The sequence below is a fragment of the Dama dama genome, chromosome 11, assembly GCF_033118175.1.
Source record: "Dama dama isolate Ldn47 chromosome 11, ASM3311817v1, whole genome shotgun sequence".
NCBI classification, from domain to species: Eukaryota; Metazoa; Chordata; class Mammalia; order Artiodactyla; family Cervidae; genus Dama; species Dama dama.
In genome coordinates this window covers 9,511,875-9,526,760 of record NC_083691.1, presented here as the reverse complement: position 1 = coordinate 9,526,760, position 14,886 = coordinate 9,511,875, and the positions used below count along the sequence as shown (strand labels likewise).

At 54.4% G+C, this 14,886-nt stretch overlaps 1 protein-coding gene across 4 annotated transcripts in view; it reads left to right on the top strand.

The window, feature by feature from the left end:
* Nucleotides 1-14,886, top strand: part of MVB12B (multivesicular body subunit 12B) — a 185,148-nt gene that overhangs the window by 148,824 nt on the left and 21,438 nt on the right. For all 4 annotated transcript variants that reach the window (XM_061154639.1, XM_061154641.1, XM_061154640.1 and 1 more), the window contains 2 exons: nucleotides 9,095-9,150; nucleotides 11,781-11,840. In XM_061154639.1, coding sequence (XP_061010622.1) covers nucleotides 9,095-9,150; nucleotides 11,781-11,840 — 116 coding nt within the window. The remainder of the gene's footprint in view (nucleotides 1-9,094; nucleotides 9,151-11,780; nucleotides 11,841-14,886) is intronic.

Here is a 14,886-nt window from a genome sequence, read left to right as displayed (position 1 = left end):
TTGGGAGTTGCTTCTTCAGAAAACATTCATTTATGGAGAGGTTGAAGAAAAAAAAAAAAAACTTAAAAATATACATGAGTTGGTTTTGAGACGGTGAAAAGAGCCCGGGGACACAAAGTGCATCTCCTGTGCTGGGCTGGGTCCGACCCTGCCCAGGTCTGTCCCGCCCCCGTCGAGGCTTGGCCTCAGCCGCAGGACAGTGGCTGTGGGTTGACGAGCTCAGTGTAGACCCCGCCCGCCTCCCGGAGCAGCGTGCTTGCTCCTGGCGGCAGTGCCCCCGGGCTGGCCCCGCGGCTCTGCCTCCTGTTCTGCGCTCACAGAGCCCCTCTTGTTGCTCTCTAGCTCTTGGAGGAGGTCTTGCACGCGGGCACCGGGGAAGCAGGTGTGAACACGCGGTGACAGTGACCCGCCCAGGAGCCCCTCAGCAAGCCACGGGGGAAAGTGTCGCTTAACTGGATTTTATCTTTACTTTGAGGGCAATGTAGCTGGTCCCTGCCCCAAGCCTTGAAGTACTGATGGAGTTTTCTACTTCCCTGGTGGCTCAGACGGTAAAGCGTCTGCCTCCAATGCGGGAGACCCATGTTCAATCCTTAGGTCGGGAAGATCTCCTGGAGACGGAAATGGCAACCCACACCAGTATTCTCGCCTGGAAAATCCCATGGACGGAGGAGCCTGGTAGGCTACAGTCCATGGGGTCACAAAGTGTCGGACACAACTGAGCAACTTCACTTTTCACTTTCTGCAGCCGAGTGAGGGTGTTCTCCTTCATGTATTTAGAGTCCCTGGTGGGCGTATGGGCATGGCAGCCACCCACGGCCCAGCAGAGACCCTCAAGGGTCCTCCCACACAGCTCCTGGGGCCCTCAGGGGTGCTGCTTAGAACGGTGGGGCAGGAGGACTGGAGGGCCCCCAGACTCGCCCCAGGATGTGGGGACGGGGAAGGGTGAAGCAGGCTGCAGGACTAAAGTGACAGTTATTGTCAGGTGCTCTGCGTTTGGAAGGTGGGGGCAGAGATATGGGGAGGCTTCCTAATTACCCACACAAAATAGAACCTCAGAGACCATTCATTTGTGGTGTGAAGGCATCTTTATTTGAAAAGTGCAGTATTTCTGGCTAACCTGGTAAAATTAGCCTCCTGACACCCAGGGGCAGTTTTCTTCTCTTGGCTTTGGGAGCTCTTTTCCAGGGGACGTTTAGCACCCAGACTAGCATGGGCCTTGCTCTCGCAGGGAGCTTGACCTGTGACCGTAGGGACAGCAGACGCCAGGAGAGCCGTGGTCAGAGCACCCAGGGAGGCCCTCCCGGGCAGGCTTTGCCTCTGCACCCCCAAAAGCCTTTGGCCTCAGATTACATAATTGAATGTGGATGCAATTGTGTTTTTATGTAAAAGCAGAGAGAAAGACAGAAAGGTCTATCTTGGAGGGGCTTTTCCATCTAGCACAGGGGTTATGACAGTTAACTGAGGACTTAGTTTGTACCTGGGGCTTTACGCTTTTAACCTCATTTAAACTTTGCAGACGTCCAGGTATGACTTCCTTCCTTCTGCAATCAAGGAAGCAGGCTCAGAGAGATGACTCACTTGTCCTGAGTCAGAGGTGGGCAGTGGGGTGCCTGCCACAGACCCCCGGCCTCTTCCCAGCAGTGTATTGCGGCCTGGGCGTGCCTGTCCCCCTCCACGAGGACAGGTTCCTCCTTCCTCCCACGGAGCCGCCTCGTGCGTGGGACTCGGTAGGCTCTGGTCGTAGCCGATAAAGCACCGCTTTTGGCTTGTGAGTAACGTGGCTAAACCGATTACTATGGGGATCCAGAAGGAAGTTGTTGGCCTTGTGTAAACTCAATTGGAGTGTCATCTAGCAGACAGCTCTGGGGCGTCCACAAATATCTTCCAAGGAATTTCCCCAAAGTGAAATCACAGAGAAAGCAGAACGGGCTTGGCCATTTTGGTTTGCAAATGAGTTTTCAGAAATGGCCCTGAGATCTTGAGTTGTTGGCATTTTTCCCATCACAGGCTGTAAAGGACTTTTGAAACGCCCCAGGAAAGGGGGAAAGAAAGGGCCAGGTTGCTGATTATTTACAGCTCCGAGCCCCAAGCAGGTACCAGAATTAAAGGCCTCCCACCATTCCAACTGCATGTAATTTTATTGTGAAAATGACTGCCTGCCAATAAGTCACGTTGTTCACCCTCATCTCTGCGAGGACTTCTGAGGAAGCACGACTGAGCTCACTTAACACCACTTGGCAACAGTAAGCAGACGACAGTTGAGATGCTGGTGATGGGGTCCTTTTAAAAATTTTACATTTTCACCATCGTTGTTCAGTCGCTAAGTCATGTCTGACTCTTTGCAACCCCCTGGACTGCAGCATGCCAGATTTCCCTGTCCTTTACCATCTCCCAGAGTTTGCTCACATTCTTGTCCATAGAGTTGGTGATGCCATCCAACCATCTCATCCTCTGTTGCCCCCTTCTCCTCCTGCCTTCAGTCTTTGCCAGCATGAGGGTCACATTTTCACCATATGACTTTATGAATCCTTGGATCGAGTGTGCTGGAATTAATTCATGTGTCGATTGGAGTATTTCCTCTTTGAGGAAGGTATCTGCTGGTCCTGGGCCTGGTGCCTTTGGGAGCTGGTCAGCAGTGGGTTTGCGTTGAGCCTGCAGAAGTCCAAAGGTGTGTGTTTGGAAGCGAGAATGAAGGGAAGGCACCGAGGGATTGCCTTGGCAAGTAAAATTATGGTTCCCACACGCAGGAGCTATGGCCCTCTCCTGTTGCCAGGCAGAGTTCCCGCAGATTCATGGCAGAGGTGTCTGTGCAAATGGGAATCCAGTTTATGTCCGAACAGAAACGACATGCAAATCGGACTTCTTCCCCCAAGGAAAGCCAAGGCAGGTAGCACGGTCAGTTGGAAAAATAAATAAATAAATAAATAAAACCTCCCCCCCCCCCACTTCCTTCTTTAGAAGAGGGAGTGGTATTAATATAGTAGCAGATTAGAGCTTTATTTGTTTAAACTGTGCCGATTCTGTAAGCATTCACAATCCTCTTGACTTGTAGTGCCTGATTGTAAAAAGAACAGTTGAATGAGCTCATTGTTCCCTGGTTTTTTTCTGTAATGTATTTTACAAACACCCCGGTGACAGTCCTGACACGCTGATTTCTATGTACCCGCACTTCAGTTTGGGATTACAGCATTAATAACAGAGTTCCACGCATCATGCCATTTTTAAGCATGATCGTTATGATAAAGGGCATATACTTAATTACAGGCCTGCTTAATTACAGCTCTGTTGAAGCTCGTTTGTTTAGGAGAATGCTAATTGCGCTACGGAGCCCACGGCACATCCTTGCTTTCATCTGCTGTGTGCCGCTCAGTGCCGAGGATCAGCGTTTTGTTAAAACTGCCACCAAAAATAAAATTGAAAAAGAGAAAAAGGGGGAGGGGGAGAAGGAAGAAGACGAAGAAAGCACTCGTCCTCGTCCTGAAAGGCGGCCTGCCCGGCGCGGGGCTGTGGGCCTGCACAGAAGCCCGTGTCTGCCGTGCGCCCGTTTCCACCCTCGCGGCCCCTCCTGGGACAGATGCCGTGTGGTCGCCGCTTTACAGGCAGGGTGGCCAAGGCCCAGAGAGGTGAGACGGCCACACGTCTGCTGCACATCCTCCCTGCCACAAGCACGGCATTGCCACCGCCAGCTGGGCACCTGGGCTCAAATCCTGGCCCCGTCAAACTCCCTAACTCCTCAGCCTCGGGTTCCTTAAACGTTAACTTGCCTGTGATCATCATGGAGGTGACGTTATTTGGTGCATGGCTCCCTCGTGTGTGGTCAGTAAATGCGGTTTCCTTTCCTTCACACTCTCTCTGGCCTGGATTTGGGCAGGGGAGAAGTTCTGCTACATCCAGGGTTTCAGGGGGCCAAGGGACCTGGACAGTGGACCCCTCTGGGCCCCGGAAGCTCCACCTTTGATGCCAGTGAGCAAAGGACAGACCTCTGTGTCCTGGTTCAGGGTTGTGCCCACAGATCGGTCAGGCTGTGTCCGTGTGAGAACCGTGTGCAAGCCCAGGCTGCCTGTGAGGGCTGGGGGGCGGGGGCGGATGAACAAACGTGTGCCCCCTGAGCAGTGGCTCTGTGGGGGCTGCCCCTCAGCCCCTCCACCGCGTGTCACCCTGACTGGGACCCGGCAGTGGTTGAAGGCTAGGAGGAGGAGTGGGATGAGGCCAGAGCACCACAGCGCAGTGAGGAAGGACACGTGCTCCCCCATGAGGAGCACAGACGATGATTTATGAGATCTTTTGGAACATGTAAAAAATGAGCGCCATTGATTTTAAGAATTATGTCTCACAAGCCTCTAGATATCTTAAAATATGGAAAAGCTGCCCAGATAGGGAGAATAGAAATGGATGTCCTAGAATTAGAAGGGGATTTAGCAGTCCCACAGATCAGCTTTTCTACCGACACGCAACATCCCTTTCTAACCCCTGACAAGTGGCCGTGCGTCTGGAACTTTTTCAGCCGGTGCTATGTGTCCTTCTTGCCGGCTTCTCCAGAGGAGGACAAGGTCTCCCCTGGAAATCGTGCCCCAACGCCAGCCCCTCTTCTTGTGACAGCTCTCAGAACACGTGCAGACACTTGACCATGTTCACCTCCAAGGCTTCTCTTATCTGGTGATAGTGGGTGTTCAGTCACTCAGTCGTATCTGACTCTGTGCAACCCCATAGACTGTAGCCCACCAGGCTCTGCTGTCTGTGGGATTTCCCAGGCCAGAATACTAGAGTGGGTTGCCATTTCCTTCCCCAGGGCCTCTTCCCGACTCAGGAATCAAACCTGCGTCTCCTGCATTGCCAGGCGGGTTCTTTACCGCTGAGCCAGCGGGGAAGCCCCTCTTCTGTCTGGACCAGAACCCATCTAGCTGCACTTCTTCCCGCATGTGGGACACTGGGCTCTCAGGTGCCCCCCTAGAGCAGCAGGTCTGATGACTTCCTCTCCTTCCCTCCTGTGGGCTGGCCTCGGTCCCTCACCAGGCTATCCAGGACAACGTACTGAGACTGCAGTCCCAGCACGGAACCCCTCCCTTGAGCCCAGAACAGACCTAGGTGGTGATTGCCCTTCCCTGGCATGGGGAGAGCTGCACTGTTGCTTACAATGGCAGCTCCCAACTTCTAAACAGTCAGGTCACGCTGTTGACTTGTTCCACTACGGACAGATCTTTTTTTTTCCGTGTCTTCTGCTGTTATTCTAGCATGAACATCTCTTTCATTCCATCTGACGCAGTTGGCATTTTGGACCTAACGTACAGGTCTTAACACTGACCTTTAACAAATTCCATCTATTAAATGTAGCCCATGACCCTGACTTTTTGAGATCTCTATTGGATTTCTCTCCCTTATCCAGTCTGTGGGCTGTCCCCATCGGCCGCATATCGGATATGCCTACTCTGCGTGCCTTCACTGAAGTAATTGATAACACCCCGGGCACCCTCCAGAGAGGTTGCTTGAGGTCAGTGTCAATCTATTAATCAGCTTCTTGAACATCTAGTCCAACCAGTTATGGATTCTCCTATCCTTAACATTGTCCCAGCCATACTTATCTGTCTTGTCCATTTGGATAACGTGAGAAATCTGTCAAATGCGTTGTTCAAATCTGCCTTCTTTTCAGCCTACCATAGTCTTGGCTATACTAGATTTTTTTTTTTTTTTAATAAATGAAACTTGATCGGCAGATCATCTGTTCAGCAGACTCTCAGCGGCTCCTGGGGACCTGGCTCCCCTTTTCAGGGAGTCCGAGTGTGTCACCCAAGAGTCTGGTCCTCTCGAGGCAGCGCCCGCCCATTCAGCGGCTTCTGCCCCCAGGACCCTGTGGATTCACTTTATTTTCCTCCAAGACTGCTCAAGTCTGTTATCTAGAAGAATGCAAGGAGTGTCTGGCTATGCCCATCTTCCCGTCCTGAACTCTTAAGATGAAGTGGAAACTTATCCCCAGATTCTCATCTTTCTCTCCCTCCCCCTCAAGGTCGGATTAGGTCCACGTGGTTCTCCACAGCGGCTCCTCTGCTGCTCAACCCCGTCAGGAGGCCATCGCCCACCTGTGCTGAGGGCCACCCTCATGCTGCCTCTTGCTTCTCAGTCTTGGGAATGCATCCTCCCTTCTCTCCAGACATCTCCCAGGTTGGAGCCCCGCTACAGGGGATGCCGAGCTCCCCAGGCACCCCCTGTGCTGGGACAGGAAGGCAGAGCTGACTCAGACGTGGATGGCCAGAGGCCCACGGCAAGCAGAGGAGACGCGGCCATAGCCAGGCACCCAGGGGGGCAGGCAGGGCTTCGGAGACAGCGTCCTGCAGGAGAGCATGCTGAGGTGACCCCAGAGGGATGGGAGGGGCGGGGGTGGACATGGGGTGAAGGGGAGGGGCAGGGAGCACCCCTCCTTGGCATCCCCGCCTCTTCCGTCCCAGCCTTATGCTGGGCAAGGGTCACCACCCTCTCTCACTTCTGCCCAGGGCTCCCCAGGCCTCTCGTTTCCTGTAGTGATCCGGCCCTTGCAGGTCAGCGTACCATGTCTTCAGAACATAAGTTCACGGAACAGATGTTGATATTTTGCTTGGAAACAGATGTCACCAGCAAGAAGGGCGATCTTCATCATATCTTTCCAGAACCCCCAGACGCTATGATGGTCTTTAAACACCAAAGGCAGAAAGCCCAGTGAATGACCAAACAAGGTTCCCAGCCCAGGAATGCAGCCAGGACAGGTGACCACAGGGGCTTTGAGAGTGTGAAGGAGAGGTAAAGTAGGCTGTGGTTTCCAGCGTCTGATATGGGGTAAGCAGGATGTGGGCTATGGCTTCATGCTGAGGGGACTGACTGTGGAGAGAAGTGTGGATCCAGAAGACAGTGGTGGGTGTGACTTGGGGCTGTTGGTGCACATAGTCACCTCCTGGCCAGTAGGTCTGATGGGAAAGAGCTGGTCGAAGGGCCAGCTGGACACTTGGCAAGTGTGTGGTATTGTCAAAACCGTGAAAGGCCCTAGTGTGGAAGCAGGTTTGCCGTCAGAAACAGCAAGTATCCCTCATAGAAGGGCCAGAGATTAGAGTCACTGCTTCCACCTGTGTGGCCCCCGACCCACTGTCTGTGAGTGATCAGAAATGCTGCCAGTGTGGTGTGCCCACCGGCCAGTGTGTCATCAGGAAACAGCCAGGGTCAGAGTGCCATGTGGGGTGAGCCTTGACTTCAGCCACGGTGGGTGGACGGTGGCAGCCACGGAGAAGGGAGCTTGGCCCTTCCCTTGGGTTCTGGGTGGGCCTTGTCCTGTCTCTTCTAGAAGGCATCGCAGCCTTTCAGGGATCATCTCTTCAGGGTCATTATATTCCCAGCTGTGAATGTGCGTGCATGGCTGTGTCACTTCAGTCGTGTCCAACTCTTTGTGATCCCATGGACTGTAGCCCACCAGGCTCCCCCGCCCATGGGATTCTCCAGGCAAGAGTCCTGGAGTGGGTTGCCATTCCCTTCTCCTTGCTTGTAGAATGCGTGTAGGTGCTCAGATTTCCTTAGTATATTTGTGTACATGACGTACTGCGTAAGGTGACTGTGGGCTCCCTTCTCCTTCCTGGGGAGGTGTCACGCTGTCCCCAGTGCTTAGCTGGGTCTCCAGGCAGAGAGGGCAGGTCCCTGGGGCCTCTGTGATGCGAGGTCTCTGGCCACAGATGTCTCTGTCCGAGCCCCGTGGCCCACGCAGCCCTCCCGGGAAAGGAGGGGGTGTCCCATGCTGTGGTGGGGCTGGCCACACTAGTTCCTTCTCATACTTCCCAGAGAAGGGTCCATTTTTTTCCTCCCCAGAAATGATGAAAGTAGCTTAAAATGAGACATTTGGCTCATCTTGTTGACCAGAGAGGATTTGTCCCCAGATTCTTTTCTTACTTCCAAAAAAAAAAAAACAACATTGTCCACCACCAGTGTCCCAGAGAAGGCCCCCCACCCCCCTCCCCCCGAGATGACAGGGAAAGCGGAGACCTTCATTCCCAGGGAACTAACTCATCACTCCACCTCTTCCCATGACCACAACTCACCAGAAAACCGCGAGGCCCCCCACGCCGTGCCTGTGGCTGGGCCTGGTGATGCCAGTCTGGCCTCTGCTCAGGGCTGATGGGGTTACTGAGCCCCGGGAGAAGCCCCTGCCCACCTCCCCAGCCTGTGGCCGCCCAGCCTTCACACTAGGAGCACCCATGTCACGCTCTGTACAGGGTGACCTGTTCCCCCGGGTGCCAAGGTTTCCTCATGGACGTCAGAATCCCTCATCCCGGGAGTAGGGGGGCAGCCCCAGGTCGTGGCTTGGCGGCGATGATGACCTGGGGACGTGGTGGATGCAGGGCTGTGGGAAAGGACCTGAGCCCCTGACCCCTACCTTCCCCGTTTTCCTTTCTGGGAGCCCGTTCCCACGCTTCTGTGTCCTCTGAACACCGAGCAGACAGTTGAGCCTCTGTCCAGCCCTGAAAGACCAGGAGCCAGCAGTGATGGCCGCGTAGCCCCACCCACCGAGCTCACAGGGACAGCTCACACCAACTCCTACGCAGGCCACACCGCCCTCCTTTTAAACCCAAGCGCACCTAAGGTCGTGGCCAGGGTTCAACCCAGTCTCTCTGACTCCAGAACCACTCTTTCCCCCCCAACCTGGGCCTTTCCTGTGAGCCTGACGGCCTGGGTGTGATCAGGACTCGGCCAGGAGGGCACCTCACAAACAGAGTCACTGCCCACCTCCGCCCCGAGCACCCGGCCTTGTGCCTTCCACCCTGTGCGCCTCTGTCCTGCCCCCAGCCCCGCAGTGGCTCCCCCCATTCACTGCTGCGACCCTGGGTGGGCTCCGGACCGTCCCTGCTCTCGGCTCCTGTCTGCACTTCCCGCCGGGTGTCTGCCTCACTCACCAGGTGTGTGTCGTGGGAGCATGGGTGGTACCTGGGCACACGTCACCTGTGGCCCCACTCCCCTATGCCCGTGTCAGCCGGCTGCAGCCCCTGACCGGCCTGTACTGTCCGTGTCAGTAGCTCAAGTTACTGAATGTCAGTGGATCTGCAGTGCCATTTGTTTTCACTTGTTTTTTTTCCCTCTTCTTTTGCAGCCATGGATGGTGTGCCTTTTATGATTTCAGAGAAGTTTTCTTGTGTTCCAGAAAGTGTAAGTTTCTTGCATGATCGCCCTCCCCTTCAGCTTCCTTCACCCCTAGCCTAAGCCCTCTCTTCACAGCACGGCAGGGCCATCCTGGCAGCCCCCAAACCCCTCCCCTGCCAGAATCATCCATCGCTGCCCTTGTGCCCCACCCCACTCCCCACCACCAGAAGCTCAAGAGCAGGACTGTATAGATGTTCGTAGAAGGTGCTTGATAAGTGAGAGAAAAGAAGGGATGAGGGTGGGGAGGGAGCGAGACAGATGAACAGACACACTCAAACGCAGCCACAGCCGATGTTTCTTGATTCAGATGTGACGGTGAATTTTTCTGAACCTCGCTGGCTGTAAATGTTCCTGGTTTCCAAGCTCACCTTGTTAATTTCCGCTCTTCTTTATATAACATTGACAACGTTCAGCAGAAAGCAAGCTGCTAACCCTTTCCCATTGTCATTGCCGCATCCTGTGACGACCACATTCTCCACTCAATGAGTCACAGGCGTCTGAACGGCAGGGCTGGGCCTGCCCTTGCAGGCTGCTCTGCCTGGCAGCTGTGGGTCTGCCGCCCACAGCAGGCCAGCACAGACCCCACGGTACATGAGAGGGAACCGAAGCCATGCTGGACCCCCAAGCCGTCTTTAGTGACAGAGGGACTGAGTGAACTAGCCAGGCCTGAAGGCCGGACCCCAGACCTTGAGAGGCACCCGGCATGCACGGCCTTGCAGGGCCCGCCTGGCACCGCTGTGCCCTGCCACCGGCGGTGCCTGCACCCCTCAGCGGTGCAGGCCTGGTCTGTGGGCTCAGTAGACTTGTTCCTGGATTTTTTTCAAATCCTTGCTGCAGAAATTGCTCTTGAGTAGTTAATAAACACGACAGCCCTGGTTTGGGCACCAGCTCGGAGTCCTTCAAGCAAAAGTGTTTTTCTTGGATCCAGCTTAAAACCACCCAGCTTGCGATCTGACCTGCCCTGGAGTTTCCATTTTCATGAAATATAATAGGCCTCCTCTGAACCCTTCTGGTAAGCAGCTTAATCTTGGGAAAAAAAGAAAAAAACACGCCCGTGATGTTGACACGCGGAGCCTGTGTAACTTCAGCCGACCACTCACTCCACTCGGCTGTGTTGCCATGGAGACGCTGGCGCCTCTCCCGCCCGCGCCGTTGGAGAGGCCGTTCTGTCCTGCGCTGAGGCTCCAAGCGGGCAAGTTTAGTGGGGCAGTTACAGCCTAATGATGCAACAGCTGGACCGCCGCTGGAACCCCGGGCCGCGCAGGCAGGCGGCCCGTGCCCGCGCCGCTCGGGCTGGCAGCAGGAGAAAGCCAAACTGTTTTGTGGCCGCTGGCAGCGCAGCAGCTCCAGGAGCCGAGAGCCTAATTCGGTGGCCCCGTCCCAAGTCCGGGTTCTGCCGACTCAGCGAGTGCTCAGGCAGGCGGACGCGGGCCAAGTACAGCGCTTCCCCCTTGCTTCTCTCTCTGATCTCCCAGCAGCCCGGCCTGGTCAGCCGGGAGGGGCTCGCCCGCGATGCTTTGTAACCAGAGAGGAGGTTGATGGAGGGATTAACCTGTCCTGCTACATCCCGCCCAGAGGCGGAGGCGCTGAGCCCCGTCAGAATCCAGGTCCTGGGGCTCGGAGCCGGCCTCTTTCTACCACCCCTTGCAGGGAATCCACCCGCCCTGGCCCGGCTCAGGCTCCAGCTCTTGCCCCCTGCCTGTGGGCTGCAGTTCAAAACCACGAAGGCCTCCAGGGGTTTTGTCTGACTCTCAGGTTTCACCTGTTCACCCCCAGCTGCTGGCCCCAGGGGGGGCTACCTCGGGAATACAGACCATGGGGATCCCAGAGGGGACCCAGGCCAGGGACCTTGGAGACAGGGCTCCCTTTGCCCCTTACTGTGCGTTTCAGCCCAGGCTTCTCTGGGCCTCCAGCTGACTCTCGTTGCCGTGTGTGTTTAATTTTTCATGCTGTCTGTGGAAAAGCCAGCATTTTCAAAGAAGAAAGGTCCCCATCTCTATGAAGTTTTAGAAACAAACACCCCATTAAAATGGTGTTATTATTTCCCACCACCGTTGATTTCTCAAACGACTATTGATGGGCAGTTGGTTAGTTCGTTCACCTGGCATTTTAAATGACCTAGAGTTCCCTCCAAACCCTTCCCTGATGCTAAGGAGTCCCAGGCAAGAGATGGGCTGCCTGCCTCCCCAGAGTTCCTTAGACCCATTCCAGCCCACAGGCGGGGGCGGTCAGGGCAGTGTAGAGAAGCTGTGGGCACCTCCATCCCGCTGGCTGCAGAAAGAGCACGCTCGCCTTTTCGGGAGGTGGGGGGCGGTCAGAGAGGGACGAGAGGCAGCAGTTATTGGTGACAGCGATGGCCTTTCAGGAGAGCTATGGCCGCCCCCCACCCCCGACCTGGGTGCCTAAGCAGGAGTCCCCACCAGAAGGGACCCGGTAGCAGCCAGGTTTTCTGAGTCTGCTCCTGGTCCGTTTACACTCACGCAGCACTGTGGAGTCACACTGACAGTTTCTGTGGGAAAGGAGTGGAAAAAACACCAGATCACAGGGGGGTTTGAAGTGTCGCAGTTGTGAAGAAAAGCAAATGTGAAGCAGCACTTTTTCCAGCCATGTAAAAGGATGACTTGATGTATTTTCAGATGCAGCCCTTTGATCTCCTGGGAATCACCATCAAATCTCTGGCAGAAATTGAAAAAGAGGTAAGCAAGCTCCCCAGAATGGGGCAGGAGGCCCAGCATCTCCCTTCCACATTGAGGGTGTGTTCCAGGGACAAGAAGGGACCCCACGGTGGGGCGGCCCTCTGAGAAAGACGCTTTCACTCAAGTTTACTTCTTAGAAAAAAGAAACTCACTTTTTAATGTGTGTATTACTTAAAGTAATGACGGAAGGCTTTACATGATAACACAGAACAGTAAACACTGCTTCATTTTGTTAAAAAACAAAAAGTCTCAGCTTAAAGAAGGCAGAGGCTGGGGCCAGGGCGCAGAGTTGGCTCTTCCTCCTTCAGCTTTATTATTTGCCTCCAGTAGGGGTTTGGGGAAATGTCCGAGCCGTTTCATGATTTAGAGGAAGGATCAGGACACATTCCATTGTGCTTGATAAAGCAAAACCCCATTTGGCAGCCTGGTTAGAAAGAGTTTGGATGTTTTCCTAATAAAAAGAGATCCCAGGATTTGGAAGCACATGTGATGCCTCTGAGGAAAGAGAGTGGCGATAACGGAACGAAACTGGGGGTCCGCTCTCCCGGTGGTCTCCCCACTTCCGTCAGACAGCGCAAGCGTGCGTGTCGTCTTCCGTGTGGGGACGGTTGTTAAGCAGTCACATGCTTGCAGCCGGCTCTCCTCAGAGAGGGACATTCGTCTCAGAGATGGAAATGGTAGAACCATTTCAATATTCTCAGCTCCTCTGGGTTTTCTCTCATGTACCCAGCTAGCAGAAGCAGGTTGCATTATTGAAAGATGGCTGAAATCAAGGAAAATTGAATCAATATAGTACAACAAATTTCTAAACCTGTCACAGCAAAAACAAGACAAAAAAGTCCGCCTTTGTCTTGGGTTTTCAGTAAGTCGTAAAACCCAAGCTGACTGTCATCTGTAGATTTTGGGAGGGGTAGAACAATGACCGGCTGCCACAGCAGAAGAACACGCGTGGGTGGGGCCCCAGATCAGCCCTGGCTGAAAGTGAGGTGACAGCTCCCACCCCGAGACTGCCTTTGTGTGGGGTCCCCACAGGGTGGCGCCGGTGAGCGTGTCTGGAGGGCCTTTGTAGAGACCTGCTCTGGCCGCAGGCTGTGAAGCAGGGAGCTGGCCTGTGACCTTTCAGGATGGACAAGGTCACACAGACTTTAAGGGGTGGGGGTGGGGGGGCCAGGGGTCTGCCCCTTCTCTGCTTAAAGGATAACAGGAAAACCTGTCTCATGAACACTAAAGGGACAGGTGTGAAAAGCATCATAGACAGCAAGTGCCCATCACCGTGGGCTGGTGGGGGTGGGTGGCCCATGCAGGAGACGGGGCAGCTGTGAACATCACTCCCTCTCTCCCTGCCCGTCCTCCCGGGCTGTAGCCAGAGCCCCGTTTATTTAAGTACCTGCCACGTGCTTGGCTCTGGGCCTGGACTTTACCTCCATCGTCACCGATTCTCACCCCGGGCTGACCAGGTGACAACATTCCTCCCCATTTTGTGGGGCAGAACTTGAGGCTCAGAGAGGTGAAGTTATCTGCCCAAGATGAGAGGGAGATCTCGCACGTCGCACTCCAGACGCCCTCCCTTATGACATAAAGTCCGTGGCCCCCTGTCCTCGGGCTGGTGGGGACAGTGGTACCAGGGAGGCCCGTCAGCCTGGGTCCTGACCCCACCCAGGCCTTCAGGTGACTGGGACAGGATGAAATAGGAGAGAGCCCAGTGTGCAGAGCCAGGGCCCGTTGTAGTAACTACCATCAGTTCTCTTAACTCTTCCCACGGAAGGACCAAAAATGCGTCTGTTTAGAGTATGGCGTGCTGATGTCGGGTGCTCTGAGCAGAGCCTGGCAGGGGTAGCATCCTCAGCTTCTCCATGTAACCTTTCTGAGCCTCAGTTTCCTCTTCTGTAAAACCAGGAGAGTATTAATGAAAATACCCCGTAGCATTTATGGGTATCGCTGAGACGGTCACGGAAATGGCTCAGAGCAGCACTTGCTGTGGCAGCTGCCCAGTTAGGTATCAGTTCAGTTCAGTTCAGTCGCTCAGTGGTGTCCGACTCTTTGCGACCCCATGAATCACAGCACGCCAGGCCTCCCTGTCCATCACCAACTGCTGGAGTTTACTCAAACTCATGTCCATCGAGTCAGTGATGCCATCCAACCATCTCATCCTCTGTCGTCCCCTTCTCCTCCCACCTTCAATCTTTCCCAGCATCAGGGTCTTTTCAGTGAGTTCTTCACATCAGGTGGCCAAAGTATTGGAGCTTCAGCTTCAGCATCAGTCCTTCCAATGAATATTCAGGACTGATCTCCTTTAGGATGGACTGGTTGGATCTCCTTGCAGTCCAAGGGACTCTCAAGAGTCTTCTCCAACACCACAGTTCAAAAGCATCAATTTTTCGGCCCTCAGCTTTCTTTATAGCCCAACTCTCACATCCATACATGACTACTGGAAAAACCATAGCCTTGACTAGACGGACCTTTGTTGGCAAAGTAATGTCTCTGCTTTTTAATATGCTGTCTAGGTTGGTCATAACTTTTCTTCCAAGGAGCAAGTGTCATGGTTGTGGGCGGTGTTTTTTTTATTTATTTTTGGCCATGTGGGGTCTTCATTGCTGCACATGGGCTTTCTCGAGTTGCAGCAGGCCAGGGCTCCTCTCTCGCTGTGGTGCACAGGCTTATTACCGCGGTGGCTTCTCTTGTTTCGGAGCTCGGGCTCTAGGGCGCATGGGCTTCAGTAGTTGCGGCACACAGGCTTAGTTGCCCCAAGGCATGTGGAACCCTTCAGGACCAGGGATCGAACCCATGGCCCCTACATGGAAGGCAGACCACCAGGCAAGTCCAGTCGTGTCGTGGTCACTGTCACCACCATCCGCCTGGTCCACAGGAAGCGGGGCGAGTTGGTGCAAGTCCGCCCCATTGCAGTCTGACGCGCTGCCCTCTGGCTGCGGCAGAGCAGAGAGAGCCGGTGGACCACACCCGGCTTCCTTCCTTGTTTTCAGTGATGGGTTAAAAGCATATGTCTGTGTTCTCTTGTTGAAGGAGTTTAAAGTGGAGTTAGAGAAAA